General features: G+C 38.9%; 1 protein-coding gene across 1 annotated transcript in view; it reads right to left on the bottom strand.

Annotated features, from left to right (window-relative positions):
* KIAA1549L (KIAA1549 like) overlaps positions 1-21903 on the bottom strand; it is a 224026-nt gene that overhangs the window by 14053 nt on the left and 188070 nt on the right. Inside the window, exons 14-17 of the mRNA XM_045012725.1 lie at positions 21068-21285; positions 15554-15683; positions 8102-8449; positions 1171-1268 (exon numbers count right to left, since the gene is read on the bottom strand). Of these exons, the coding sequence (XP_044868660.1) occupies positions 1171-1268; positions 8102-8449; positions 15554-15683; positions 21068-21285 (794 nt within the window). The remainder of the gene's footprint in view (positions 1-1170; positions 1269-8101; positions 8450-15553; positions 15684-21067; positions 21286-21903) is intronic.

The raw sequence follows: 21903 nt of genomic DNA, 5'->3' as shown, positions 1-21903 counted from the left end.
AAACAGCAAGAACCTTTGGTAATTCTGACTGATAGGCAATATCCTCAACAAGGGTGGCAGGAGTTGCAAGCAGAAAACAGTAGGGAACTATTTGCTTTTTCTGTGGCATCCCTGGTTGCATGAACATCAACAGAAAGCAACTTCCTTTGTCCTTCACCACTATCTTTTATAGTATGTTTTACAATTCTACAGCCCATTCACTCAACACCCCAAAATGGATCCCAGTGACATGCGACACAAAAAATACAGTTATACAGTATTTCAATAATAAGATACAACAGACAATGCTGGATAATTACCACTTGGTGTTATAAAGCAGAAGGCTGAGTGATTTGAGCTATGTGTAGATCACTCTTGTCCCTAAGAAATGCCATGCGTCAATTGTCTCCCATCATGAAATTTAACTGACAAAAATAAGCCAAGCAATGAGAACTATGCATTTCCTGAGGTTATGATATCATTGGCAGCCAATCAGAAGAGCTCCATTAGTGTTTGGCATTCTAACGGAATTTCATAGTAACAGCCAGCAGGCATACAGTCCTTTAGGATCATAGTTTGCCCCAGGTGGTGTTATACTTCATCCATCTGAAAAGGGCAATAATTGCTCAGAAATGCCTTATTGCTATGGTGAAACAAAATGTATATATTAAAAGTAAAGAAAACAGACATGCATTTATTAAGCCAGAGAAACATGAGAAAGAAATATCCGACAGTCAGTCAGCAATCCCTGACTGAGTCCAGAGTTCCAAAAGCCATTTTATTATATATCCGTATCATTTTCTATTCTATAGGTCTGGATGACTTAGGAAAAAAAAAGTGGAGAGGAAGTGAGTGTGAAGTTTCCACTACTTTATGCAATATATGCCATTACGTCTTTTTAAAGTAGAGTCAGCCATGGCTTAAGAGATATCAGAGCATAGATTTGCTACATTTATTAGGCAACTGACTAGCTAATAGTGGAATATGGGATCCTTTGTTGTTTATTTTCTTCCACCATGTTGAAATTTAAGCACCGGAAATGAAAACAGATAGTTCTTAATTTCATTAATGTCTCTTCATTACAAGGAAGATGGCTATTAAATGCCACTAGAAATTATAGTTATGGAGTCATTCTCATTAGAGCAATGGAGATTTACAGTTCTTGGCTATAACAAAATAACAATGAATTACCTCCTGAGAGATGCCACAGCCACAGGACCTGTTCTGGGAGGAACGGGGGGCGGAGGAGAGCCCATTACCATTTCAGGAAGCTGAGAAAACCTGTACGCCTGTGAAAGAGAAAAATGAATATTTTCTAGAACATCAATTAACTGTATTTTAAAATATAACATGAGAACCTAAAAAGTGAAGATATTTAAGTTCATTCCAACAGCCCTTAAAATTGTATGTACAGTTCTATAATCGCTGGCTGCTAGGAAGTTAACTTTTGGTGTTGCCTATAGTAGTAGGTATTTTAGTTCAGAATTTACAACAGGCTGAGTGATTTCAGAATAATGCAGAAAGCATACACACAAATGATATCACAGAGCTACAGCTGAGTAATTAAAAAAAAGAAATAAGAAAATGCCTCAGATACCATAACCCAACCTGAGAAGTAGATCCTTCACAGTACTTTTTGCCCCTCTGAAAGTTAAGTGCTTTTAAGTCAGTATATCTGGAAGCATCCTCGAAGCAACCTATACTGAAATGAAACTGCCTGCAAGCAATGACTTGATATTTCAACTTCTTTTTTCTTATCTTTCGGGTTTTTTGGGTTTTTTTTCATTTTCTCCTAGGCAAGAAAACTAAGGTTCTTAAACCACAACACTCTAAAGCAATGAAAGTCCCAAATAAATCCACAAAGCAAGGTACTTCAGAGAAACCCAGGATCAGACTGTTGGGTCATGAAATCTAGCATCCTGCCTCCAGAAAGGCTGGATTTCATCTCTAGTACATCTAGAGACTGTGCAATGCTTACTGTTCGGCCATCAGCTCATGGTCCAAAGAATGACATATCACCTTTATCCATACTGTTGCTACAAATATTAGTCAGAACTTCATCTAATCTGCTTGGAAATACAAGTGATTGTATATAATTCCACTTAGTAGTAGATTGAACCTCTTCTCAGACACTCCCTGATTTACTTTCCTAGACAAGTCTAGGTATTGAAGACATCTTAGAGCAATGTGTGGCATTACAGTTAATGCAACTGAACCACAACTAAAATGATACAACACAACAAGGTATTAGGAGACTGTCTAATGTCCTCAAACCTATGAATTGTGGTAAAACCAGAGGCTGAAGTCCAAATGTCTTAAGCCAGCAGTACCCTACAGTGATTATCAATAAAAACTTAATCTTTTTGGTCCCACAGTTATTTTCGGATTTAAATATCTGCAAAAATGTGGTATCACAGATACCTTGTGAAAAACTGACTTCTGATGCAGAAAATAGCATTAAAAACTAATATGTCTTGCATTCTCCCTCTAATCTACTGTTCAGGTCTCTGAGTAGAAATGTCCATGGCACTCACTTTGGTATTTAATCTAAGCTAATTCAGACTGGAAAAATGGTGGAACTTCTTAACAATGAGAATAGTTAACCACTGGAACAATTGGAAGGGTTGTGGTGGATTCTCCATCACTGGAAATTCTTAGATTAAGATTGGATGTTTGTCTAAGAGATACGCTAGTTCAAGCAGGAATTTATTCAGGGAAGTCCTGATTATACGTTTTTGTTTCTTAATCTTACTTTTGTGTCTTAACTGATTGCATCTATTTTCCTTTATCATGCCAATTCCAAAAATGAGTTGCAAAGATGAAAGACTCTTGCATTTGTGACAGATTTGTCTATATCTGTATTGAACTATAAAGCCAACGGTGTTCACTAGCAAATTTTTGATCAAAAACAGTAAGGTGCCTTCACTGTTGCATTAACGTCCATATTGAACTGGGATTCCTGTATGTGTTAGAGCAGTGGCTCTCAAACTAGGGCCACTGCTTGTTCAGGGAAAGCCCCTGACGGGCCAGGCCGGTTTGTTTACCTGCTGCATCCGCAGGTTCGGCCAATTGCGGCTTCCACTGACCGCGGTTTGACGCTCCAAGCCAATGGGGGCTGCAGGAAGGGCAGCCAGCATGTCCCTTGGCCTATGCTGCTTCCTGCAGCCCCCATTGGCCTGGAGCAGTGAACCGCGGCCAGTGGGAGCCGCGATCAGCCAAACCTGCGGACGCGGTAGGTAAACAAACCGGACCGGCCCCCCAGGGGCTTTCCCTGTACAAGCAGCGGCCCTAGTTTGAGAACCACTGTGTTAGAGGGCAATCAAGTGTTGTTGACTGGAAGACCATTCAGGTTAAATGGAAACACCCTAGAACAATGAACTGACTGCAGGCCATAGGAACCAGTTCTCCCAGGTCAGTTCTTAACCGAGCAATGAATCACTTGATGAGGCACTTGAAGCCACTCAGAGGAGTCACCTGACAGAGGGTACTGAAACCTTATACAAGGACTCTCCTCTCTCGACCAAATGTGGGGAGACCACAATAAGAACACAGACACGGGCAGATGGAAAAGAGGAATCCTGACTGCCCTACAAGGACATTAAAATCCAAAGGACCCTCAGGCAGGGTGAAGAAACTGAGGCATGGATTTATATGCAGGTTTTGATATTTTTCTATAGATATGTATATCTCTTGTGCTGTGTCTAGGAATAAATCTGGTTCAGAAATTTCTTTGAGAAGTCTGTTACTGCTTTGATTCTCACAAAGCCCCAAAGAGGGGAAACCAGTCATTCAGAGAGTCCCCAGCTGTGGTGGGACTCTGGGGACCATGCAAGAATGAGTGAGGAGGCTGAGTACAGCTGGCACTAAAGAGGAAGGCTTGTAATTGTCTCTGACGTGGTTCAGACATTAGATAATTTGATTTCAGTATTAATATTTAATCAGCTCCAGGTTACCGATTTAATTGAGCTGGGTGTCATTTTTGCATTGAGGGTTACAACCCAATTAGTAGCTGAAAACCTGTGTTATTGCATGGCTACAGTTCATAAGCCCACGTGCTTTAAAGAAAAAGGCCAAAAAAATGGTTGAGAACTGAAAAAATTGGCCAGTTAACAAACTGCGAATCTCAGTAATGATCGAACCTGTGATATTCCAAACAAAGTGCTCTCGATCATGCTTGTAGCTGTTTCTTTCACTTCACACTGACACCGACATTTTAGGGTTCAGAGTGATGTTTGGAGTTATTCTGCATGTGGGGTGAGGTGTGCTGTGCTGGGAAAGCTGGGTGGATTTGTGAAGGTGGCAAATGAGGTATGTGCTGCAGAGAGGGCTTATGAGTTTGGGGTTATTGCGTGTGCTGGTGATTGTGTTGATTTATGTTTAAGGGCGTTTGTGCTGGGACATTTGTGTTGATTTGTGAGAGTGGCAGTTAGGCATATGGGTTTGGAAGTTGGGTCAAGTAATGCAGTCTCCCTCATACAACCAATGAAACTGTTGCATGCAGATAAGCTGCAGAGTAAGGGCAATGATTGGCTGACTTACCTCTGATATCATCATGATCTAGGGTTCTTGGCATGGCATACATAGATGCCTTATTATAGCATGGGTGTAATTCACAAAGTCAAAATAGCTGAAACTTAAATTGGATGGTAACAGACCACAAAACCCAGTGATGATTCAACCTGGTGATATTCTGAACAAAGAGAAGGTCTCAACCATGCTTGTAGCTGCTTTCATCACTTTGCCCTGGCTTAGAAATCTTAGGCTTCAAAGTGACAATCCTAGAATCTTATATATCGATATATATGAACAGCCACCTCTTTATATTCCTTCTTAGCGTTTACTATTGTATTAATCTAACTATTTAACTAAATTGATTCCAATCTAATATTGATACTAACTTGTTGATTTGACCTTGATTTGATTTTGGTTTAATATTCAGTTTAATATTATTATTAATGGTAGCTTAGTTATGGGGATATGTTTCCTTGATTTTAATTTTAATAGTTGTAAAAGTTTACAAAACTGATATTGTGTCAAATTTGCTTCAATAAGCAGCGTGGGTCTAGAATCTTTGAGATGCTGGCTGAATATCAGCTAGTCAAAGCCGGACCATTTACCCCTGATTCGTCTTAATTCTCACATCAGAATCAGGCCCTCTTTATCATGATCTTCCCTCTTTGCAGAGCACTAAAGAGAAGAGAGATGGTAGCTTGCCCAGAGTCCTAACTAACAAGGCTCTGTTATTCTGTGGTTTTCAGTTCTGGTCTCCAGGAAAATAATTGCCATTTTTCAGACTACAGTTCTCGGCGTGGTTCAGTCAGGTCTCAGGATTTCTAAAGTAGCAATGACAATGTTAGTATCCTTAAATGAATGCTTGAAGGGGTCTTAAAAAATAAAAATAAACCACCAACTCAAACTACAGATGTTGGCCCCATAGCCAAACACTTAAAGGTAGGCTCCAGCTGACCCTTGCAGCTGCATGAACTGCCTGAAAAACCTTATAAAGCCCCTACCATGGTTCTTATTGGAGTCACGCAGCTAAACACTACAGTCTACTAAGAAAAACAAAAATGGCATTTTAATGTTTCTTATTTAGAGATACATTGGAGAAATTTCATCATTAAATCTTAGTGAAAATCCTGTAGATCCCCTTTATAAAGCATTAACGTTAAGATGCAGAGAACAGTATGACTAATCTCTCTCCAAAAATATGTAGCCATATAACTTCTTTTATTTCAATTTAGAAAGATCTGCTTGACTATAAAAGTAATTTGACTGGACACCTAATGACCAGCACAACTGCTAATCAGATTCCAACCATAAAAAATGATCAAATGCAGTATGAACTGCAGTAGAGGAATTTCAAAGTGCCAGGAGTACTTTTATTGTGATTTAAATAGCATTCCCCTGAATGTGAGCATTTAATACCACTGGCTTCAAGTTATCCATGAAAGATAGTTCAGAAAAAGCATCCCTTATTGTACACTCTTCTTACCATGGAAGGTAAACATAGCAATGATGATTCTGAGTTGTAACAATTTCTCTCTAACAATAATAGATTACTCGAATATAGACAGAGTCAAGAATCTTCATTTCCGCTATAACTCTCGAAATGCCTTCTTTCAGAAAAATATGTACTCCTGGCCAAAAAACTGCCACAACAACAACAACTTTATCTTTTGATTTTTCTCTTTGTGAAGCAAATTCCCAGGTGTTTTCAGTAATTTCACCTTCTTACAGAGCCTAATTTTTCAGTTTCATTGCCAGTAGTGGGACTGCTGTTCTATTCACTTCACCAGATAAAACTAATCCCAGGTTTAGCTTTGCCTATGATACTTGTGAAAGAAAATGTTTGCTTTGTGATGTTCAGATACCATACAGTAGAACCTCAGAGTTACAAACACCAGATTACAAACTGACCGAACAACCACACACCTCATTTGGAACTGGAAGTACACAATCAGGCAGCAGCAGAGATAAACAAAAAAGCAGATATAGTACAGTACTGTGTTAAACTACTAAAAAATGAGAGAGCAGCATTTTTCTTCTGCATAGTAAAGTTTCAAAGCTGTACTAAGTCAATATTCAATTGTAAACTTTTGAAAGAACATCCATAATGTTTTGTTTGAAGTTACAAACATTGCAGAGTTACGAACAACCTCCATTCCCAAGGTGTTCATAACTCGGAGGTTCTACTGTATCGGGGAGTTTAAAACAGTGATTTCCAACCATGAGCATGGACAGCAGTTCTGATACTGCTATCTACATGCTTTTCAAACTCCATCATTGCAGTGTCTGAGCACTCCAGCCATTCATCAATTTATCCTCTCAATACTTTAGAGGCAGGAAATAGCTACATGTTACAGATGAGAAAAATGAGGCACAGATTGACTTGCCCAAGGTCACACAGGAAATCTGTGGAAGAGACCGGAACTAAATCCAGCTCTTGAGTCCCAAACCAGTGGCTTAAGCACAAGACTATCCTTTCTAGATAGATCCTTTCTAGATCCTTTCTAGACCACACTTTGCAGTCCTTGCAACTGGTACACTTGGCCCTCCTGCCAAGATAACCCTCAGTGTATCCTAAGTATAGCTACTGTCAGCTCCCTGTTCAGCCGTGTATTCTCCAACCATCTATGAACATGAGCTTCTCCAAATCTGACCTTCCTAGACATTAACTGGTGTGCTACTGTGTGAACAATGAATAAGAAAAAACAGGTAAATGAGGCCTTGGTCTGATAAACTGCTACAGATGCCCCCATAACGTTGAGAACCACTGTTTTAAAAAATAAGAAGCCACTTACTGTACTTGTGTTGAATGTGTGGGATGAAATTCAGTGTTGATAAATGCAAAGTAATGCTCATTGGAAAACATAATCCTAACAATATATACAAAATGATGGGGTCTAAATTAGCTGTTACCAAACAAAGAGATTGTGGAGTCATCATGGAGAGTTCTCAGAAAACATGCACTCTGTGTGCAGCAGCAGTCAAAAGAAAGCTAACAGAACATTAGAAATCATTAGGAAAGGGAGAGATAAGACAAAAAATGTCATAATGCCAATGAATATATTCCTGGTACACCCACACCTTGAATACTGCATGCAGTTCTGGTCACCCCCTATCTCAAAAAAAAATTATTAGAATTGGAAAAGGTACAGAGAAGAGCAACAAAAATGATTAGGGGTATGTCTTCCGTACAAGGAGAGATTAAAAAGACTAGACTGTTCAGTTTATAAAAGAGACTCGGAGGGTACAATAAAGGTCTATAAAATCACAAATGGTGGGGAGAAAGTGTTATTTTACCTCTTCACATAACACAAGAACCAGGAGTCACCCAATGAAATTATTAGGCAGCAGGTTTAAAACAAATGTAAGGAAGTACTGCTTCACATTATTATGTAAACAGCCCAGATGAGGGGCCTATTATTAAAACTGGAAATTAGGAGTCTTCTTTTAAGTGTGTGCGCACACATACCTACAAATGTGCATATAGTTACCAGAAGTACAAGTACATATGTGTTTCATGCACATGTACATGGGGCTCTCGGTTTTAAAAACATAGCCCAGAACACAAGTATCCCCATGACAGTACAGTATAGTAAGTAATATTTGAACTTACTGGTCTTGGTAAGCTATACTGATACATTTCTGGTCTATATGTTGGCACCCACTGTACTCCCCCTCTGGGTCGGGTCATGGTACCAGGAGCACTGGTCACCACTTCAGAGTATGGTAAGTGTTGTGCTGAACTGTGAGCATCTTGTCTGTTCTGCCCTCCATGGCCGGCAGATGCCAGACTAAATGCCTCTTCCAATAGCATATGCATCTGTTGTCTAACTTCATCAATGGAAGGCTGAGAACTTAAAGTTGATGTCTCAGAATGGCCTTTAGCCTGACGGGATCTGGTATAACTTCGAGATTCGTTGACACGGTCAACATTTGTTTCTTCTATCATTTCAGGTTCTGTCTGTTGGATAAAATAAAACCATTTTATATTCACACACGCTTATAAGAACAGTGGTCTGTGTTGCTTTTTTACATATTTTCTCCATCACAGATATACCAGAAGTTTCTCATGCCCAGGCACAAAATGATATAATTCATAAGACCATATATTACAATTTTTACGTCGATAGCAGCTGTGAGTGCCCAGAATCTCTGCATATCAGACCCAGGGTCTCAAGTCAGGCAACCAAAAGAATGAGGAACACATAATTAGTGACCACCTGTAAAAAGTTTGGTTTAAGTGATATGCCCAGCAGGATACAGGAACTCTGGCAAAAGCAGGGATCGAATTCAGTTCTCTAGGACAGCTTTCAACTGCCTTAACCATGAGACCATCCTTTCCCTTCCTGCAATTCTCTGCCTCATTCTCTACAGCCTTCCAGCTTCTGCAACAAATGAGGCAGGGGTCCAAGAGACAGTCTCTTTCACTACACAATTCTGATTCATCCCCAGAGCATGTCCATTCTGTGCACTAAATAAGGCAGAGGGGGGTCTTGTGGAAAAAATAGTATGACCATATAACTAAAGACTATCATAATGCACATGACAAGAGGCCCTATTTCTGGCATGTCCTAACTTTTGAGTGCTTGACTTTGAAACCATAAAAGCTTTATTTTAAAATGTCTGTGTGTGTCTGTGTGTGTAATTATTGTGAGAGCTTTAATTCTTCCTCTCTTTCACATTTAAAGGGACATCATTAACTTTAAAAAACGCACACCTATTGGAATGTTTTTTTCCTTCTAATGTAAGAAGGAACACCTAAGAGATTAGAGAGAAATACTGCTATTTTCATCTTTCTCATTTCATTTACTTTGTGCATTCATGGGACATCATTTTCTCCCTTTATGGTTAGTCAGTTTCCTTTGTTTGTGTGGGTCTTCCACGCACCACACATGAAGGAGAAAATCTTTTTTAAAAATAGGTAAATATAATTGTAAAGCCAAGAAAACTGCCAGGGAGACTCAGAGGCAGGTGAAATTATTTAACTAATTTTTAAAAATTAGAGTTCAAGTTGACAATGTCCCTTTAATTCTTAGTATTAATGAGTCCAATGTGTATCAAAAGAGAGACTAGACCCACAAATGTTACAAAAACCTTACATGATCACTTGCAACGGGCCCCTCAGCTCCATGTACTAAGTCCTCTTCCTCTTGTTCATTCTTGAGAAGTGGTTTTCTAAGAATTAGTGTTGAGTGCTTGACTTTGCAACCATAAAAACTTAGGACATGCCAGAAATATTTAAAAATATGTCTGTGTGTGTGAATAGCTGGCCAATCGTGTGCATTCCCTGGTTCTCCCAGTCTTTAAAACTCTCTGGTTTGTGATTTGGGATAAGATCTGGATTATTTGTAATGGGTGTCAGTGGTGAACGGAAAAAAATGATCTTCTCTAGTTCTATTCTAAATCCATAGAGTAGCCTTTGCAAAAGGATGTGTATACATTTATAGAGGTGGGTTTTTTTTAATCCATCCATGGTGTTATGGACCAGGATGTAATTGGTCGGACCTATTAGAGCAGGAGTCATGTCCAGTGGGTGGAGCAGGTGTCCAGTTTAGAGAACAATGCCAAAGGTCAGCACCAGAGTCAACTGCCAATTACCAGAGCCAGGGGTCAAGCCAGAGTCAGAACCAGGAGTTGAAGCTGAGGGTCAGAGCCAAGGTCATATACCAAATGCCAGAGCCAAGGGTCAAGCCAGACTCAGGGTCAGAAGTCTGAGGCCGGGGTTGGAGCCAGGACTGGTAACTAATGATTGGAAGCGAGGTGTATGGGAAGGAACTGGAGGAGAGGCACGGATCAAGCACAGAATAGGGGCGAAGGGAGGGGTGATGCAGGAACCAGGAATGGAGAGGAATCAGGAACAGGGTTGGGTGCAGGAGACAGGCACAGAATGCAATGGTGAAAAGACTGGACCTACAGTTGTTTCTAAGAAGTTCCAAATTTCAGCCTTGCTTTGCCATAGCTTATTTTTCAGAAAAAAAGTCAATGCACTTTGGAATTAAACAAATCACTACATAGAATCAATCTCACAAACACTAAAAATCAAAAGTCTGATTTCTATATTAACTGCCTACAGTTAATGTGACACTGCACCAGAAATCATTTGTACAAATATATTTCCTCCATGATTGTTCTATTTATGTAGAGGATGAACAAACGAGGAAATTCCAGTACAGTAACTATAAAATATGGAGGGCTTTTGGGTATGCATACAGCTAATAAAGCTTCGGCAGTCACAGTGCTCCCTTTTTCAAGATTAATAGGTATAATCCTGGCCTATTTCCTCAAGCCTGTAAAAGTGTCAGTGACTAGAAACCCACAAGAGCTCTATTAATACCTAATGCTGAAATAAATCAGGTGCCCAACTACAGCCCTGTAATTAAGCCATTACACTTCTAGAGTCTTTGATCCTTTCTTGAAAATGAAGAAAATAGTGCTAAAATATACCATAAGAATAATGATTCCTTACTAGAACTTCATGCTACAACCTGACTCAATACTAATATTAGGATGACCAGGCAGATATTGGAGGAGGCTGTTGTGAAGGATGAACATTTATTCAAGTTTTAAAATCCAGTTGTATTAATTCATCATATATGCTTGGCTTGTATTAAAAAAACATCAGAATTATAAATATTCAGGAATAAGTGTGAATGTTAAATTATGAAGGACCTGAAGAAGAGCTCTGTTTAGGCTCAAAAACGTATACTTCACCAACAGAAGTTGGTCTAATAAAAGATATTACCTAATCCACCTTGTCTTTTTAATATCCTGGGAATAACAACATAAGAACAGCCATACTGGGTCAGACCAAAGGTCCATCTAGCCCAGTATCCCATCTATCCCAGTATTCCGACAGTGGCCAATGCCAGGTGCCCCAGATGGAATGAACAGAACAGGTAACCATCAAGTAATCCATAACATAGGTACAATATCACGGACAACTACTGAAGATATTACAATGCCATTATATAAATCAATGATATGCCCTCACCTGAAAAACCAGTCACCTAGTTTTAAGAAGAAAGAGATAGCAAACATAGCAGTCCAGAGAAATCCACAGAAAATGGTTATAAGAAAAGAAAGACTTCCATACAGGCCAAAGTCAAAAATTTTGGATTGTTTAGTTAAGAGAGCAAAAAGATAAGAGGGGATGGAATAGAGGAATAAAAAATGTTACTGATACAGAGAAGGTAGATTGGATGATCCTATTTGCCTTTTCTCACAATACAAGAACAAGGCAAGACAATGTATTGCCAACTCATGATTTTATCATGTCTTGCAATATTTTTAATTATTTTATTGTTTTATTAAATCTGCTGATTCATTATTTTGAATGATTGCAGTTGGCAATACTGCATACACATACCTAATAATTAATCTGTGGAATTCATTGCCACAAGAAGTGGATTCCAAAAAAGAAGGATTAGACATTTATTGCTCTGAAAACATTGGCAGTTACATCAGAGAGGATCCACTTGAGGTCTTCAGGCAGAACTAATTTTATGTAAATTACCACTACATAGCCAAAGCCAACTATAACATGAAGGGAAGAGTAACAGCAAAGGCATGCTTGATGTACATAAAACATGGAGTTTGAGATTAGGGCCTTTTGGAATATGAATGAATTAGTTACACTATTTACAGCTTTTTTAAAAACTCGCACTGCCCCTCCTCTTCCTCTCCTCCTCCCCCCCCCCAAAAAATAGCTTAAATTCAGCACTATAAAATCCTTGTTCTTGTATTTGTGAGTTAATGACAGGAATCCATGTATGCCTACAGAAAGTTTTCAACTATTGATATTCCAGAACCATGTTACCTACAACCCTACCCAAATCCATTAAGAAATAGCACGTAATACAGATCTGCTTTTCTTGGGTCATTCAATCTTTTGATTACCTGGGGAGGCTGGACCTGAAAATGTTTGCTACCTAAATGTTTCTTTTGAGAGAAGCTTGCATAAGTAAAAGATACTGAAAATACTTTTTTCTTTTCACAAAACCTTTATAGTTTAACTACAGATTTTGACAGAATAACCTATTTAAGTGTGTGTAATGTCAAAAAGTATTCCAGTTAATTAGACTGTGCTGTATCTGTCATCCTCATTACTTAACATATTGATGATTTACACAATCCAACAGGAAATGTCAACATGCAAGAAACATTTAAGAAATCTGATTAATATAACATGTTTAGATCAGGGTGGATAAAAATTGACTTTTAAATCAAATAGTTTTGATTTTGGAAATTTAAAGTAAATACATTTTATCTATAAAAATATTTAGAATTAAATTTGAAATAATGACAACCTATGTGGAGGCCTAAACTGAGTATCATCTGTTAAAATAAATTTAATTTAAATAAAAAATATTAAAGCAATATGTTTGTTACCAAAGTTTTAAAGAAAGTTAGGCCACCAAACTGATGGAAGTCACTGGCTAAGCACCTGGAGCCTGAGTTTATTGATGTGCTAAACCAGCTTTTAGCTGTATTAGTCTCAGTTGCAGAAAGTATATTTTTTTCATTTAAGTTTATTTATCTGCCTCAATTTAATGAGTAGTTCATTCAAAATTAAGAAACAGATTAGAGTTAAAGGCAGAAAAGTTTATTTTCCTCTTCCAAACTAACAAAAACTAAGCATGAGAAGATAAAATCTACTAGTTCTAAAATCATAAAGGACATGGTGACTAGAAACAATTTGTTCAGTTCCCTAACTACAGATAACGCTTTCTTTGTTTAATAAATCTGTTAGTATGAAATGCAAAACATGTTTTGATATACTTACTTTGACATTTAAATTAGGTTTATTAAACTAATTGAAAACAATTTTAAAATGCTGTTTTTGTGCCTTCTTAATTAATTCCAATATCCATCCAGCGTGACACAAATAATGAGTAAAACAATTGTATAGTAAGTAAAAAATACATCTGTCACAGTTATTGGGGTAGCTGCACCACTCTGCCTTCTCAGGTCTCTCTGAGTGCACTCCACACAGGTGTCAGGACTTGGACCTTTACATCTTCTGGGCTGGAATTCCACACTTCATCCATTCCCACACCAGGACCTAGATTACAGCTGCTTGGGTATCACGCATCACTAATTCAATAGGTCCAACTCTGGACCCTCATTGGGATCCTCTGACAGCATGTTTACAGTGATACACAGAAGCACTTTCTCAGAACAAAGAATGACTTATTTTGCCCCAAAGATACACAGTGTTTGGAGAAATAGATTTAAAATAGACAAAAAGGCCTATATGTGTATTCAATTACCTAAACTTAATCTTTCTATCTGCAGCTCAAACAGGTCTGGCTCATTCAGCATCTGATCTGAACACCCTAGATTGCTTGAAGCCTCCTCCCTGTCTCTGCGATTCAGTCTGTCAGCCTTTTCACTGCCACATCCTGGCCAGCCTCTCAGCTCACCCCGAGCCAAACATCCTCTTTCTTTTATAAGGTCATTGAGGGGTTAGGTCTCCTTTTAATCCCAAATTTAGACTTGGGAAGAGTAAAAACATTTTAGGCCTGTATGGAGCCAGCTAAGTCAATTCTCTCACCAATTTTTGGCCCAGCCACTGTTATCTAAATGCCTTTGAAGCTGTGTACCTGAGGCTGACCTCTGTCATTTTTTTGCCTTTCCCACTAGGTTCCATAACAAGCCTTTTACAGCCTCCTTTGATTTAACTATAGGCATTCAGCTAATAGTACCAAAATGAACAGCAATTGGAGTCACACAATATCCATAAAAAATACAGACATGTTCCCAGTTTGGCAAAGTGTCACTCAACATTTTCTAACATAATAAAAAAAGTAAAATTAAGAATTGAATAAACATATGCTAAACTGTATAAATGCTTAAATAAATATATACATATATAGTGTATCCTCCTAGGAAGAAAAACAAGTACCAAAGTGAGTGTAAAGGTTACTTTGGGTTGCAAATCCGCATGTTTTAATGGCTACCAACCAATGAGCATTAACTTTTGTTTAGGAAAATAAGTTAAAAGTACAAATACAAAATGAGATTTAAATGATTATTTAAATCAAGATTTATGGCTTGCTGATTTAAATTATTAGTAAAATTGGTGATTTAAATTACTGATTTAAATCAGTTCACCCTGGTTTAGATTTTCCTGAACATATTCCTTTACACTGACAAATTCTTTCACTTATCTAAAAACCAGACAGTTGGAGTTAATTATTAAGTCCAATGCAAAATGTCAGTCTCTCCAGAGGTTTAAAGGATACCCCGTACCCAGAAACATTCCCTTATTTTGCCAAAACTTTCTCTCCATCTTTTACTTCATCTCTAGGACCAGATCATCTGAAATCCTGCAGCTCAGGCATACCAGAGGAGGTTGCAAATATTGCATGATGACACTGTTTTACTCTTTTGCTTCCTTGATTCAGGTGGGTTTATTTGGACTCAGCATATGTGAGAACAGCATAGAGGCTATACTTAATGCAACTAATGAGGGCTAAAATAGCCTTCTGGGGCCATTCACCAGTCCAGGATTGATGGAGCACAACTTGCTCTGAATACGCAGCCTCTTGCCCCTGAAACAAGAATGTAGTCAAGATCTGACTACACTGGCTTTGTACCAGCAGGGGATTCCTCTACCCAAGTGGAATCCCTCAATGGCTCTGTAACCCAGTTTTCCATCTCTTTTGCACAACCCAGGGTGTGGAGGAGGGTTGAGGATCTGGATCCTAATTTCAGGCAAAGAAACAATGGGGAAAAAATAAAATTGCCAGTAGGTTATAAATGGTTGTATACTCAGTGCAATTATTAAAATAAAATAAGATTTAGAAATCAATGCTTTAATTTAGTACTGATTTTCAAGGAGGAAGTTTTGTTCACTATTCTTACACTGCAAAACAAGCTGCAAGTAGAAAGTACATTAAATGTTCTGCATTTGCTTTCAGTAATTTGGGGCATTGAGGAGATATAATGTACCTTAAGGTTAAACTCATAAATGCACTCTCGTTAGCTTATCCTAGGCTTTTTTTAAAAGACTGAATTAAGGATTTACTGAGCAAACTTCACTGAATGCAGCTGATAAACTTACATCATATCCACTGTTGCGGATCCCACGCCTTGGTCTCTCCCGGGTAACTAGAAGATCCATCTCGGTTTCTCCTGGGCTAGGGCTGTTCAGAGACTGTCTGCTTCTGTACACAGAGTTCTTTGTCTGCTGCCTGGAGAAAATCCAATGAGAAAATATTAAAATGAAGGCAAAGCACAAAAATAAATGACAGACAGTATTCTGCAATTATAACCTTTATTCTAACATTATCTTAGTTATTACAAAAGAGCCACTTTAATCGGATACCCTTTCTATACACACAAGTGCTAGAAGAAGGCAAAATTACAGAAGAGATCATTATATAGTTTGTTTTCTCTTATTAAAACACCAGAGTAAAGGGCTAAAGGGCACAGGAACCATAAACTGGAGCTGCCCAGAGGAGCTAAGCTCCAAGTGAATACCAGGATCCTTTGTGGTTTATAGCTGATAGGATTTAAAATAATTAGTTGTAACTAACATTAGTTTGTCAGTTCAATGGGTGCTGCAGGTGCTGAGAAACTTTGAAAATCATTTTATTTAGATGCCCAAGTATGGGTTTAGGTGCTTAGCTTTAAACACCTACATTGGAAAACTGTGACCGTGGGCAAGTAATTTAGGAACACAGAACACCACCAAAACCAGGACTAGAACTCAGGAGAAGTGAATTATCATTGGGCCTGATCGTCAGCCCTTCCTCCCTTTCCAGATGCTTGCTGCACTAGCAGGACATCTTGAGGATTTCCCTGAGTAGACAAATCTATATGTGGAGGAAAGCCCATGCACCACTTCTCTGTCACCTGCTCCCAGCCCACCTGGCATAGATGGGAAGAGATGAAGTTTAAGCAGCTTTTTCTGCCACTTCTGTGGTCTAACTGGGTAGCTACGTCCACTTTACACCATTCTCAACCCCTCAGGCTGGAGAGAGCAGGGGGCTCCGCACTCAAGCTGATCCCTGACTGGCTCAGTCCCTTAGGTGCTATTATGATATGAGGCTGCTCCAAGTTGCACTGGGGACCAAGCCAACCCCAGGATCAGTATAGTGCAAAGCTCCCCTCCCTCAGACAATGGATAACCAAATACACAAACTATTGTGTAATCACAGAGTTTAAGGGCAGAAGTAACCCCCAGACCATCTAGTCTGACCTCCTGTATATCACAAGCCACCATCACCACCCAGCACCTACACGCTTAACCCAACAACTGACACTAGACCAAAGTATTACAGCCCACAGGAGCCCAAATTATTATGTGCCACAGGGAGAGAACAGGAGGGACCAAGGTGCAACAATGCCTGAGGCTCCTGCAATGGTAGGGAACTGATTGAGATATATTCAGATAATCTCAGCAAATGACCCACTCCCACACGGTAGAGAAAGGTGAAAAACCCCCAAGGTCACTGCCAATCAGACCTGGGGAAAACATTTTTCCTGACCAGTATGGCAATCAGTTAGACTCTGAGCACATGAGCAAGAACTAGCCAGCCATGCACCTGAGAAAGAGAGAGAATGCTCAGTCCCACCTCAGAACCCTGGCCCACCCCACCCAGTGAGAGAGAGAGACAGACACAATTATAAATGCAATAAGCAGCAGTTAAAGCACTCCAGCTGCCAAGCCATTGTCAAGTGTTTCGAGGGCATCAGAGGAGACGTGAGTTTTGACAGATCTGAAGGAGGTTACTGGAATGAAGAGGGCTTTCTGGGAATCTCCTCCCAATAAATAAGGGACGGCATGGTAGAAAGTGTGAAGGTTTTTGTGGTGAGATTTGACAAAAGGGCAAAAAAGGCTGGCATCATAGATGGAGCTGAGGGCTTTATGGAAGACAACAGATTTTAATACGGTAAGATAAACCATGAATGACCTTAAACGTTTTGTCTTAAAAGTAACTGTCTTGACTTAAAAATAGCCATATATGAAAAAATCAACAAAAATTAGAGACATGGAAATACTTCAATATTAGTGAGATTGAAAAGATCAGAACTACTTCGGATAGAGCCACACAGGAGAGAGATGTGAAACAGAGAGTGGCACAGAGTCCAATCAAGTACTGCTATTTACCCTTTTATATGCTACAAGAACAAGGGGACAGTCAATGAAACTAAGAGGCAACACATTTAAAGGACATACTTGATAAAAGGAAACACTCATTTACACGATGAGGAATTAGTCCATGGAACTTACCGCCACAAGGTATACTTGAATCAAATAGATTAGGAGAATTCAAAAAGCACTGGACATTTGCCTGAGTAGTAAGACTATCACCAAGTTACACTAGCTAGGATAAAATATTTAAAGTATATTAACCATCAAGCCTAAGACCCTGATTCAACAAAGCGCTGAAACACACGCTTCAGTGTAAGGGTGGGATTTTCAAATGCACCTATGATTTAGGAGAAGTTTCTTCCTAACCCACTGTTGAGTCCTGATTCCGCAAATTTCTTGGAATTTTCAGAAGTGCCTAAGGGATTTAGGAGCACAAGTCCCACTGAAAGTCAGTTGTGCTCTTAAATTGCTCAGGCACTTCTGAAAATTCCAAGTGCCTTGCTGAATCAGGGCTCAATAGTGGATTAGGAAGAAACTTTTCCAAATAGAGATATTATTAGACAGTTGTTTATTATGGGGGTTTATCCACCTTCTTCTGAAGGCTCTGGTGCTGGCCGCAGCCAGAGACAGGATATGGGACCAGATGGACCATGGATCTGATCTAATATGGCAATTCTTATGTTCCTAAATTAAAGGCATTTAGAATTACACGTGTTTCTTTCAGAAGGACAACAAATATTTCCTCTTGCTTATATAGTTAGGGACACATTTTCTAAAAGAGTCACACATTTAGTGCTTTAATAAATGCACACCCTTGACCTGATTACACACCACGCAGGGAAAAACTGAGAACCATGCATGCCATCAGCAAGGTTTTAAAAAATTGCCCTGAGATTGCCAATTAGCTGATTTAAGGAAGATTCACTAATGAGAAGGGAGGTATCAACATTAACAACTGTCAATCACATGGTGTGTGTCTTCTGGGAACACAACTGCAGCATTTTGAAGCATGAATTAGATGCACAGAATGCTCAAAGCAACTGAAAGCACAGGGTGTTGGTTCTTGTACAAACCAAATTATTTAGTGATGGTGTTTTGTAAACAATTTTTAAAACGCTGTTTTCCACAAATCTGAATATATAAAGGTCAGCCTGAATAATGCATTTAATTTATTTTTTCCTCCCATTACATTTTGGAAGTGACATACATACAATTAATATTAATGGTAGCTATACCGGTGGAACAAGAGGGAAACATGCCATTTTTTCCAGGAACTCTGAAATCTTTATTCTTTAAAGATAGGTAGGTACTTCTATCTTTAAAAATGTGAACTATTTTAAGATATAGGTTTTTAATTGCATGTCAATATCTGGACAATGATAAAAAAAACTGTATTAGTCTTACGCTAAACTAGACTGCTGTAAGAGTGATTGTTTTTATTATAGAAATTCTATTATATCAGTTCATCTCTCAGAGTTGCACTACATTGCAATATCATGTTACTTTACTCATCCAATAATGTGTCACTTTGGCTATCATATTCTGTTAAAAAAATGCCTGAAGCTGGGAAATGTCCTGCAGCACATCAAGTTAGGTATCTGCAGCAAATCTGTCATTCTAGATGTTGGTGTGGGGACCATAATACTGGTTGTTTGCAAGAAACAGTAAGTTTTTCTGACAGGCAACAACAATTCCCATATTTTGAAAATGCCTGACATCTTCAGAGAAAGTGCATTAGGGAATGATCCCTTTGTTTTCAGTTCCCAGAGCCCAGCTATACTCAGCAAGTATCTCTAGTGTTTGTACAATTAACATTTAATGGATCAGCCCCTGAAGGCAGACAGATCACTCCTTGACAGTTCAGAGTACTTGCCTTGATGCAGTTTTTCGTAACAATGAACTTTGTCTAAAATAGCTTACCCATTGGTTTACACAATTCATTAGAAAGCACACTTAGTAAAACAAAAATATTCCAGGATCTGTCAACATACTGGTGCATAAACAAACAAATATTGATATATCTAACAAAGAGCAGATGGTTAATATTAAAGCTTCATATAGAATGTTCTAAACATTCCCCCACACCACTTAGGGTACATAATAAATAGCCAAAATATGGCTTCAGTACTGCATTGTTTGTATTGTTCACATTAATATTCATGTTTCTACAGGCCTCATTTATATTCTCAGGACAGATTGTGCTAATAAAAATAGGATTACTGTAAAATGCTAATATTCACATTCAATATCTTACCTTTTCTATGCATATGTAACAATGTATTCCTCCCTCACTGAATTCCTGTTCAAGGAACTGATGCCCCAGACCCTTCAGCAAGGACACTAGATACAATTTAATCAGAATCTTTTTTCTTCATTAACCTACCAGTAAAACCCTGGGACAAGGCTTCTCAAACTTCACTTCCCACTTTCTCAGAGCCCTCACATAAACAAGCTCATTTGTCTACAGCTATGGCTTATATTCCAAGACAAGCTCTTTTAGAATCCTTGCTACAATCTCCCTCACCAGTGCAATGCAGGAGCATGCCGACTGCGCTGCCACTCCCAACAAGGCTGGCTCTACTAGTTGGTGAGGGGTGGGCTTGGCATGACCTCCTCCCTTTGTAGGGCAACTTGTGCTCCAGGGACACTAATGGGGGAACTTAGTGCAGACCAGAGCCTGCAAGCCACTGTGCAATGCGTATAGATGGGGCTCTTTGCGATCTCCTCCACTAGTACATCTCTGTGTCCAAGAATGAACGCTCTCCATTTATATATTGCCTCCAAGGGCCATAAAGTGCCACACAAGTATTGATGATGTCTCACAATACCCTTACTCATTTTAGAGATGAGTAAATTATGTCAAAGATTAAATGACCTACCCAAGATCACAGAGCAACTAAGTGAAGAAAGCACCGTAGAAAGTGGTCACCATTAACTGCTGAAGGAGATACTGAAATCAACAGACATAACGATGACATGTTCTAATTTTCTGGGTCTAAGTTACCTATATTCTTAGATCCAGCTCTGGAAATAATTACAGATAGAACAAAATGATAGATTGGATCACTCCTGCACTTTGCAGAAGATCGGAGTCAAATGCAAATTCCTGGCTCAAGTCCATTTCTAGAATAATCAGTCTTTTGAATAATAACCTTAGCACATTTTCAGCTTGGATCACTTTAAAAATGGCTCACGAAAGACCTGGAACCATGCAGCCTTCAAGTAATTTTGTTCTCTTTCCACTTATTCTTCTGTAACCATGTTATGGTTTTACTAAACGTGAAACATTCAGATATAATCTTGGACAACATCAATTTTCTTCATGAAATAGGAAGCACTGAACAGATTAAACATTAGTATGTAATACACATTTTCATCATCAGTGATGGATGTTTGCACTTCAGATGAGTCTTCTGCCCTACAGCCCTGGGGGAGTACCTACCTTCTAGATATATATAAAAAACAAAAACATCTCACCTGTTCTTAGGCTCTGCAAATGGAGAAGATACATCTGCCTCTGGTTCCAAAACATGGTCTATTTCCTTTTGTGCCTTCTCATATATCTTTTTTCTTTCTGTCAGCCCTTTGTTGTTGTCAATCTGGGGGAAATCATAGTATCCTTTTCTCTTGGCTTTTAAGCGCAGCTTGTTGCGATAGTGCTCTATATCGGACTTCTGCTTCAAGGCTTTGTTTACCTAATGGAAGGTGCATGAATTTCAGATGACTGTGCCATGCTGATGATTTCTCAATTACATTTTAAAAGTGTATTTGATGTGCAGCGCTTTGCTTTGCAGAGCACCTCTTGCACCACACCATGCCATCTGTCAGCACAAGGGAAGTGCAAGTGACAGAGCCATTGTATTTTGTATGACTTGCAGATGGTTACATAAATTTTAGTCCTCTGGAACTAAGTACATCATAATAGTGACTGAATTCACAGCCACAGAAGAAGAGAGCTGATGTTAGCCAACCATCTTCTTGACCCAAACAATGCTTATTTTTAGGGAGGCCTGGGGGCAGTATTCTGCATATTTGAACAAATTTCACTTCTGCCCAAAAGTTGACTGTGTAAAAAAATGTCTACTTTATATACAGTTTGTGGCTAAAAAGTCAAATTCTATGATCTCCTTAAGAACTCCAACATATCTGAGAGTATGTAAGGAAATAGCATGTGTATGTTCCTAGGTCTTACTCTGATGATACACAGCCCACAGTTCTTGGAAGAAAAATAGGCATTGAATATTGTGCATGCCATGACTCTGGATAGAAAGTGACAATTGTGACGCGTTAGGGCTTAAAATACAAGCACAAAA

This window comes from Mauremys mutica, chromosome 4, assembly GCF_020497125.1.
Source record: "Mauremys mutica isolate MM-2020 ecotype Southern chromosome 4, ASM2049712v1, whole genome shotgun sequence".
Lineage (NCBI taxonomy): Eukaryota > Metazoa > Chordata > Testudines > Geoemydidae > Mauremys > Mauremys mutica.
The sequence above is the reverse complement of the archived record's forward strand: the minus strand, read 5'-3'. Positions and strand labels throughout refer to the sequence as shown.